This window comes from Lepisosteus platostomus, chromosome 18 (assembly GCF_059453375.1).
Source record: "Lepisosteus platostomus isolate fLepPlt1 chromosome 18, fLepPlt1.hap1, whole genome shotgun sequence".
Classification (NCBI taxonomy): domain Eukaryota; kingdom Metazoa; phylum Chordata; class Actinopteri; order Semionotiformes; family Lepisosteidae; genus Lepisosteus; species Lepisosteus platostomus.
In genome coordinates this window covers 6,649,534-6,660,000 of record NC_142628.1, presented here as the reverse complement: position 1 = coordinate 6,660,000, position 10,467 = coordinate 6,649,534, and the positions used below count along the sequence as shown (strand labels likewise).

The 10,467-nt window shown below is 36.0% G+C and overlaps 1 protein-coding gene across 32 annotated transcripts in view; it reads right to left on the bottom strand.

The window, feature by feature from the left end:
• Positions 1 to 10,467, bottom strand: part of sox6 (SRY-box transcription factor 6) — a 203,714-nt gene that overhangs the window by 143,572 nt on the left and 49,675 nt on the right. For 17 of the 32 annotated variants that reach the window (XM_088611247.1, XM_088611254.1, XM_088611260.1 and 14 more), the window contains one exon: positions 10,296 to 10,346. The exons of the other annotated variants lie outside the window; for them this stretch is intronic. Coding sequence is in view for 9 of the 17 variants with exons in the window: in XM_088611254.1 (XP_088467380.1) it covers positions 10,296 to 10,330 (35 nt within the window). In the remaining 8 variants the exon portion in view is untranslated. The remainder of the gene's footprint in view (positions 1 to 10,295; positions 10,347 to 10,467) is intronic. 32 annotated transcript variants of the gene reach the window in all.

Genomic DNA, 10,467 nt, shown 5'->3' with positions numbered 1-10,467 from the left:
CAATCCTATTACCTTAATAATATGCATAATACAGGGTAAAGCATACACATGTCCAGGACACTGAACCTGCTTTCAGATCTAAAGCAGTACATTCAGACACCATGGTAAAATATCTGGTCTGTACAGCCTGTATAAATAACCTATATACAGTATGTGTCAAAGATAGCTGCACTAAAATAAATATTTACAGTTTTTAAATGTTTCTGAGCAGGAATCTACTTATTCATTCTAATTTACTTAAATATATTTTTATCTTAAACTTTTAAACTTCTAAAATATTAGAATGCAGTACAGCAGATAGCAATTTCAAGGAAATATGTTGTCTTTAAGCCTTTCCACAAGAATAAATAAGACACTTCAAGTCACATCTGTCTCAATATATTTAAAAGACAGAAGGACTATTTTAACCCAAGGGCACATACTGACGAAATAAGCTCAAATAAATTATTAGAGCTCATTAATTATATCTGTAGTCAAAGAAATACCCAACTGCTGGGATTACAGTATTGTATATTAGTTTGTTTTTTGCTTTATCTTTTTTAATCTTCTTTTTTCGATTCATATAAGGTTATTCAAAACTATATCAATGTAAACTGCATTGTGACATTACCATTACTTCATATGAAAAAAAACCATGCAGTGACATTTTGAGCAGTATGTACTGGCAAACATTAATTCCATTAAATAGTAAAACCTAATCACAAGTAAAGTGGTGATTACCTGACAGCTAAGTTAATATTCATACAGAAATTCAAGGATAAAGAAAATAAAACACAAAGGTTTCCTTAGAAATGTTTTCAGAATACGAGGGCATATCAATATTTACTTTCATAGCCAATATTAATACAGAATTCAAGGATAAGACACATAAAGGCTTCACTAAAAATTATTACAAAATAAGGAATATCATTATGTACTTCCATAGACTGGAATCACAGAAATTGGTGGTCAATTATCACAGCAAACATTTCTGATTATATTTCTTAATAAAATCATACAATTTTAATTGTCCTTCAGTGACATTTTCTGATTTCTAAGCAATACGATTTCTAAGTGTTAGTTCACTACAATGTCTCTAAATACATCTGGCAAAGGCTGAAGATCAAACCTGAATGCATTTGTTACACATTCATACACAAAGACCTGTATTATTTAAAACAACGTCAAGTTTTAAAATGGAGAAAACACATTTTACTGAATTATTGAACAATATGAAACTACCATGCTTTCAGATGGTCTGACTGTATTATTCCAGTGTCATTACAACAGCAAATTGAGATTGTTGAAGTATAAATATTTAACAAAGACCTTTTAAATCACAAATTCAAAGAGCTTAGAAGTAATCTTTTGCAAAACAGCAGGTTTAAAAGAACACAATGTAGTGTGACCAGAAGCTTTGAGATATAAAAACTTTGCACATTATTTAGTTTAATGTAAGCTCTGCAGCTTTCGGAATTACTGAGTTTTAATTCCCCATGTCTGGCATGCTGCTCAAAAATAGCTACAAACGAGACAAGCCTGTGCAGCCCTTACTGATGGGGATGGCCCAGGAGCAAGAGCCTGCCTGCTATAAATGGCACTTTCATTGAAATGGCCAGACATTCGTAGTTTTTTAATTATTCCTGAGTTAAACATTGCAAGGTCCAATATCCCATACGCAAATCACTCTCTACACGTGCTCTTAATGTTAAAGCTAGAGACATCAAAGCAATAAAAATGTGAACACTGGGGCAGCTTTTCTGAAAGATAAACTTTATTTCTTATATCTTACTTTCAGAACATCTCCAGAAAATACATCAAATTCTTCTGATTCCCTTGTTTTTTTACAAATATTAGAAAGCATTTTCCTATCAGGCATATTGGTCTAAAAACAGTGTTTAAATTAACTCTGAATCATGACAACTTTTTCAACAATGTGCTTATTTAACCACCTATCAAAAACGGGGCTGCATTTCCATCTTGGGTGAAATACATCACACAGCAGCCTGGCCATGGGAAAAACCCCACAGTGGAGTGATTATGTACTGTATCCAAACTGCTTTTCTTTGGATGCATGCTGGGACTCTTGAGAGGGTTCATAAAGCCAATGCACCATGGGGTGTGTTTAATAGATCCACACAGTTGCACATCTAAATACTGCCATCATTTAAAGTGTCAAAATGGCTTAGGTTCTCTTCTTTTTTCCGCCTTGAAAATACAGTGGGCCAAGGTAACAGTAATTACACAATTGAAGTGTGCTCAGGAAATCCAAGGTCAAGACTACCATAAAGAGATATTTAAAATAAAACCCAATATGCATAAAAACCTGAATTTATGGTCAATTTAAATAGGGCCTCACTCAGTAGAAGTCTTCTTCTTCTCAAATTCCCCCAGTCAACCCCTCATTATTAAGATTTCTTCAAACAAAGTCTTCTTAAATCACATCATGGAATAAAGACAAAAGTCATATCATAATGTTCCTGTGTAATTTTTAATTGAGTTTCCTCTTAGTGCTATTATCTCTGACTAATGGTGTACACTGGCCTTCTTATTACAAGAGTGGGTTTTAACTAGGCCACTTGTTTGATACAGTTAGAGTTAATGCACTATGAATATCGCACCAAGAGTCTTCGGGTTTGCTAGATGTCTAGCAATCTGAATATTCAATAACTTCCGTAATTACATGCACAATTCATCAGATTCCATCTGATTGCCGTTTAAAAAACGCAGAGCAGAGAGGTCTGATTCCTGGAGGACAGAAGTCTTAATCACAAAACTCACATTATCGCTGGCACTAATTGAAATCTAAATTGAAAGGCTCGGATCCAAGGGGGAGAGCATCAGGCTGAATGTAAGAAAATCACTGCTGCACAAGAGTTAGGGACGAATCTCACAGCAATAGAGGTGGCTGCCCCAACTACTCATGACCTTCGAAACAGTCTGTGGGATTCTAGTACCACATGCTATCAGAACTCTGGTTAACCCCACATGGTTTTCCAGACCACTTATTAAGATGATTCAACCCATTCCACAGCACTTCATCACAGTAATATATGAAACATTGACTTGCCTTAGCATTAATTTGTTATAATGCTATATACTTCATAATTTTATCTGACAGGATTTGGTTATTCCTAAAGCCTATTTAAAAGCAGTTTTTTTTTTCCATGTCCATTAGATGAAGCTTGTTGTTTTAGGTGTTTTAATGCAAATGGGGCTTTAATTTTTCCCTAGCACACAAGAACACTTTTGTAGCAGCTCATATGTCTTCTCTTTCCAGCAGTGAAACTAGGTGTGTTGAACTTACTGTGTCTGCACAGCTACAACAAAAGACTCAAGTTTTATTCCAGGTATTTGAGGCAGTCCTTTTCCACTTGAAAGCTTCCAATTCCACTGAGCTAATTTTCTGCTTTCAAATAGTGTTTGTCATATAACATGAAAACTCAGCAAGCAAAATCGAGACAGTATCCCATCTTCAATATATCACTTTCCAGTCTACCCCAAACTTTACACTAAATTGCCATATCTACTTCACCCATTGCTTGTAGATATAAATATTCAGATTAAGACAGAAATGGGAAAAGAGTACTTAAATACAAATTTGATACACTTAAATACAAGTGTTCTGAGAGAAACTGCTTTAGCTGTACATTAAGTAACACCTGTGTAGCATTTCAAAACAACCCTTGTGTTTTCTTAACAGAAGCGACAGTGTTTTAGGGCTGTAGTACATTGTGTCAAATTAGACCTAATCATATCAAGAATTTCTCCATTAGGCCACACTTAAAAAAAACATCTTAGCTGGAATTTTTTATTTCAGTTTTCCCTATTGCCCTTCTTTCTTAGATATCATCACGGATTTTTTCATTTACAGATTCACAAATCTGGGAAAAATATAAAAAACAATATATTCCAAATAAAAAGTGAGAGAGGAGTGCAAAATTAGGTTTAAAGGCATTTACACTTTTTGCCCCTTCCAGTGCACATTCAGCTCTATAGTCCTTCTCGGTCACTGGTTTAATATTCAGTCTTTAATTGTAGTTAATTAGCAGTGCCAAATTCATTAACCCATAGTGCTGTTAGAGTGGCCCAGACTATAAATTAGCCTAATGTGAACAGACATATTCTAGTTGTAATAAGAAACATAACAATGTCAGAAAACCTAACATATATCACAAATAATAGCTCTGCAAGGATTTTCTATCACTGCAATCTCTCAGAAGGTTCTGAGGAGTTTTGCTCCTGCTACAGATTTTTAAGACTTAATTTGAAATAGAAAAATGTCTTCATCAAAAGTAAAATGTGTTTGCTGCAATTACATACCGCACAAGCACATATAAGAATGCAGGAGTTAACCTGAGGAATTTTCAAGACATTCAGACTGTACATGTGCTCACATCTACCAAATGTCTGTTATCAGAATGGAGTATGATATGGCAGAAACAAATGCATAACTTCAGCAACCTGTATTCTCTGCAGCAGCTCCTACCCATGGGAAGAGTATGTGAACAAATGTATACTTTCTGGTGTCCTGGAAGCTGTCCAATCAAAGTCTCGTGGGCAGTTTTTATAAGAGGAATGTCTCTTTAAACTCGTCAAGATAATTCTAGTTTGTGTTTATTTATAACTTGTAAGTAACAGATGGGTTTTTGAAATATAGACGTCTGTGTTCTTGCACCAGGCTGTACAGTGCTTTTTCCTTTTATGTTTCAAGTGTGCAAGCTGCAAGGTATATGCTTCAGTGCTTGGCTTGACGGTCAGCAACAAATGAAAGTACAAAACAAACTGCTATTGTAAAATGAGACAACGACCTTTGGTGTCCTTGGATTACGTTCTGACCTTTCATCTCTCATATCCCCCAGTGGTCTCTCCTAACAACTAACACTGAAGAGCCTATTAGGCCTCGATTCTACTTTGTTGCTAAAAAGGGTCCTGTCCTTTCAGAACTCTTTTTTTTTACACCAAGGTGGTGGAGAAACACAAGTCCATTGTTCCCTCGCAGATGGAAGTTGGAGTTACTACGGCAACAGCTCTAATCCTTCTTTTTACCACCTTTCTTCACATTATTGGCCTATCAAGTGCTACCTTTTAACTCATGAGCTAGAAAGCTGGTAGCAGAGCCCCCTTGCCTTAATTAGCAATGATTTTCGCCGTATAGACAACATGATGAGCTAATCGAAAATTTGCAAAATAATGACGTACCGCCAGCAACTATTCCTTCTCCTGAGGCCCAGTCTAAGAATAACAATAATGAGACCATTATTAAGAACGGACATTAAAATGCTGCTCTGCCACTAAACAGAGAACATAATTGTTCTGGTGTTGTCCACACAATCAACAACCTATTGTTGTGGACTTGAAAAATAAAGGACCAGAGAATGGATGCCATAATGATTGGTCTGTGTTGCCATCCCAGCTCATATAGAATTGTCTGCACTGAAAGTCCTTGATAGACTGCTGATTTGCTGAAAAGGTTGTGGATGAAGACAACTGTCTGGCTTTTTAAAAAATGTTCTCTTTTCTGTTTTTTTTTTGTTTCCTCAAATAATAACTAAGTTGCACTTGCCAGTGGCCATTCAGATGGGAGAGGGTCTGACCTCATACAGAGGCCATTTTTGCTTCTTGTCTCGACAGTGCTGTGGCTTAGAGAGATAAGGTTAAAAAAGTCATGACTAACAAAGTGTAAAAATGTCATTTCCAAGTAAAGGCACGTGATCAAACAAGAGTCCTCTGCATGTCCAATATCGCACACACTCAAGGGCTGGTAAAGGTCTGCTAAGAAAATTGCTCTCAAAAGCGGTCGGTGACTGACATCTTTTTCTTCCAATGCAAAAACTCATCCAAACAACTCAACGGCATAATGCATACAGACAGGACAATTACAGTATATATTCAATATGAGATTATTATTATTCAGTCACAATTTTCTGTGATACCTGAATACACATTAATCTAGACCAAGACGAAAAGTCAACACTAAATAAAATACACTGCATATCTAACCAGTCACTTTAAACGTAATAAAAGTTATAAAAGAATAATTATAAGCTATACAAAAATCCTAATAGTGATAATAAGAACCTTCCCCCAAGAGAATGCCAATACATTTAAAACAGTACAATATTCTGCAATAATATACAGTGTAGGCAACAACAGAAATTCCTTGCATATAGTGCATCCTAAATAACTTTACTGATATCTAAGCCTGCTGTAGTCAGAGATGGTCCTGTAGTTCAATATCACATACACAGCAGTTCAGTAAGCCTAATGAATGGGGTTACTGTAGTTTTGGGTTCAAAAGAAGATCTAAAGTAAGTGACTAGTTTAACACTTCCACTGTAAACCCAGTACATGTGAAAGTACTGTAACCACAGTAAACACAATGTCTAACTGCAGACCTGTACCACACTCGCGTAAAGTGGAACTGTACCTTTTAAATCTATTCCATTGTGAAGGCAGGAGAACAGAAATGCATGGCGTACCCCTTCATAGAGTCGGCCCTCAGTGTGCTTCATTTATCTTCATCTTGTTAGACTAAATTAATTAACAATCTCAGTGTTACACACTTTCTCTTTTCATTACATCAAATAATGGCAGAGATGTGGGAGGAGGTCCTCTCCGTTGGGATTACCATAGGGGCTGCCAGAGCAATGAGCTTTTTACGCACACTCCTGACATATCTACTGACAAAGAACTGGGCTAATTTTTTAATTAATAAAGCTAATACATTCTGTCATGCATTTTTTAAATAATCCTCACCCATCAGATTTCTCAGACCGATATCAGGAATGCTGTTTTCAGAATGACAATAAAGTCATGTTTACTCTTGCACTTTAAAGATCCATATAGTGTACAGAAACCCTGCTCTAATGATTAATAACAAAAGGTTATGAATGTGTGCAAAATGTCCTTACCTTTCATCATCCACATGAAAAAGGGACTTAAACTTGTGGATCTTTTTCTTTTACTGTCTTGCTACTGGGACTTGTGATTACTTGCATATTAAAAAAGAGCTAAATAAAGAGAAATCCCAACCGATTCTCTGAGTTCTTCCAAAATTGAACAGGTATCTCTCATAAAATGCCTTGGCTATTCTGTTTCGTCATATAGACTGTACGTAATAATATACATTTCATCATTTACTTGTGCCTATCTTGCTCTGTGCAAAATACTTAGAATCCAGAAAAGTTAAACTCAAATCATTCTGTAGAAAAAAAAATAAACGTATAGATCTCACCACTACACCAAATTAGACAAATTACTTTCTTTAGGCATGAGCCTGGGTTACTGTCATGCTTTCCCACAAATGTTACTGACGGAGCCACCTTTGACCTGTTTCAGTTAATTAATATAAAAAGATGTTGTGGTGTTACACTTAAAAACATATTCCTTTTCCTGGCTCTTCAAGACAAACAACAGTGGTTGAGCAAAAGGTCAAAAACTGAAGCAAAGCCTGCTTTAATCTTGTCCTGATTGTTGAGGTTTTCCTCCTCCAATCCCGATGCCTGTGCGTGATATCTTTCTACTGGCGTTTCTCATTTAATTAAAACCGACATTGACAGAAGGATGTGGATTAGGACTGTAATGATGCATTTACTTAGATTAATCGGAGTCTCCTTTTTGAGTAATGGCTTAAACAGAGAACAAAAGAAAATTGTTGTGAAACGGCCTTTTATCCCAGCCAAAGGTCAGACTGGATTTTTTTTTTCTTTTAAACTTTTGTCAGACACTACTCTGCTATAACAGTCATTGGTGGATTTAGGAGGTGTTTGCTATCCATTCTCCACTCCTCCGCCCAAAGCCAGTTATCCTAATATAGCAATTAAAGCCAAATCTGAAATTTGTGCTGTTCGAACAGGTGGCTCAAATCAAACAAAACACCAGTTTGTGACATTACTGTAGGATATTCTAACAATCTGCTGCCAGGTGACTGTGACTATTAGTTAAAAAAACTGTTTGCTTTGGAAAATACATCATGGGCCATTAAAGATATTCATTTTATTTAAGAATGTCTATGTTTGTACAGACGTTTTGCCATGGGAACAAAACGTGATTTCAGGCTATATTTTAAGAGAAAATGAGATTTTACTTATTTTGTAGCTTTGTGCATCTATTATTTTATGGCCACAAAAAAGTGTAGATGCTGTAAGAAAGTATATATACTTTGTGTACTATTTGTACATCTGTGTAACTATTTGTTACAAATAACAAGTATACAGTACACTAGTTGAGAACTAAGAAAATAGTGACCATAAAAGAAAACGTTTTTTATTTTCTAATGAAAGATTTAAAAAGTCATTCCAGCATTGTCGTTTATGTCGGATTTTATTTGTTTTGAACATAAAGACCCCTTTTTTAGCCTTGAATCCAGCAATGAGTAGGGGCCGCAGGTAAAGAGATAATCTCTTTATTACTGTCCTCGAACTGCATACAGATCTTCCCAGAGGCACCGTTACTGGTTTTTTTTATCCCAACCTCCAGTCGCGCCCAACACAATAGTTGGAACTGGTTCACCGTGAAAATGCCAACAGGATCAAAACTTTACAGACCACTTAATCTTCAGAACACTGCACTATTAAAAGGGTCAAGATACACTGGGCCCAAATCTTCTTCAAAAGAAACAGAAATCATTCATTTCCAGCTCCCCAAATTAAAACTGCCAGTTTTATGAATCTGGTTATTAAAAGCAAAGCTCTGGCCCTTTCTTCTTGTAATAAAATAGCTCTGTTAACAAGGCACTACATACCTTTGCCATCTTGAGCACCACAATTTATAAGATATGTGACAGCCAGGAAAGCATGTCCAAATAGTTTTGTAGATCAATAACAAAGGCAATGCAGTCCCAGATATACCCAGAACTCATTCTAAGTATACTTTATTTACATTGGTTCAGTCCAAATCAAAGCTTCTGGATCCCTGTATAATAATGATAAGGATTCCGAAGAGCAACATTAAGTTATAAAACAAATCATACTACTTGTGCTGATTTAAAGAAAGTTCGTTCCAGGAAAATTTAATGTAATGCAACAAGATAACATGAAGTCATCTTTTACAGTGGTTTTAAGGTTTTGCTTCTTTAACATATCTTTATTGTGCCACCTGTTTTCACATACATGATACACAGAATATGTTTGTAATTTGTGACATCTATGAAAATCATTAAAGAGCGGTCTGTTTTTCCAAGGTCTCCACGCTTCAGAGCTGTTTCTTCAAGTAGTTAGACAATCTCTAACTCAGATTCCATTTATTATGCAGATTTAGCTCTTTGGGTAATGCTACCACCATTATCTAAGTTTAGATAAAAATCTAAAGGCACCTAGTTTACTAGTAGTTGCACAGTAAAATGTCTGTATTTCATCCTCTTGCAATTTATTTTATTAATATTAATTTAAAATTCAATATGCTCCATCTATACCCAAGATCTTTTCTAGGAAGCCATACCATCTTAAAACGATAACTTAAATATCCTAGGTGCCACAGCAATTGTATTGACAAAGAAGAGTCTAAGGTTCCTTCTGGCAGTTTTAGATCTGATCAACAGCTAACCTAAAGTAGCGTGTATTGCATCATAATTTCTTTTATTCAATTAAGTCTGGTCAAGTTTGAAAGAAATCAGTGAAAATTTAATCAAATAAATGACCTTCATTACACTTAAGCAATCAATTAAGGTGAAAAAAGCAATGGTATCAAAGAAAATCTATTAGGTTTTGTAAAGTTTGGCTGACACTAGCTTAAAAGGAGGATGCCACCACATTTAATGAGATACGACTAATTAGGGTGCGACAGTAGGGTCTATAAGATAGTTCAGAAGAACAGTAAATGGTAATTTTACTTCCTAGTATTTATTTTCTCTGAGTAATGACAGAATGAATTCTTAATTAGAAACATGGAGGGAAGTGCCTTCTGTCCTCATTGCGTTTTGTATGTGAGAGCAGAAATAATCAGAATGTATGACAAGTCAAGCATACCCACCCTTATTGTCAGCACCACTATTGAGAGTGGGAAACAAACAAGCACTTCTGATTCTAAAGATGACTGATCTCAACTAACTTCAAGTTTTGAGACATGCACCATGCCATGATCTCTCACTTTCAATATTAGTGCGTTCTATCGTTCTGCCCCAGAGCAGGAATGGCATCCTTCAGCTGAGGGGCAGGCACGAGGCCATGGACAACCTGTCTCCTGCACCAGCAAAACATTCGTCGGCTGGACTGTCTCGGCTCTTTTTCTAAGTCACACTTTCTATTTGAAATGGATTTTGAAATTGTGAAAGAAACAGATGAATCTGGCCTGCAACAACAACATAAAGAACTAACCTCAGTAAAAAGCTGCTACGAAGAGAGCCCTCCATGTCAGCATTTGGGGTTCTGCGGCGGGAGAAATACATAGAAAACCATTGTAACTCCGTATAATCACAGGCAATACAGTTTTTTTTTCCCAATAGTTTTTTTTAACAAGCAGAGTGGTTAAAACCCCCTGAAACCTCCC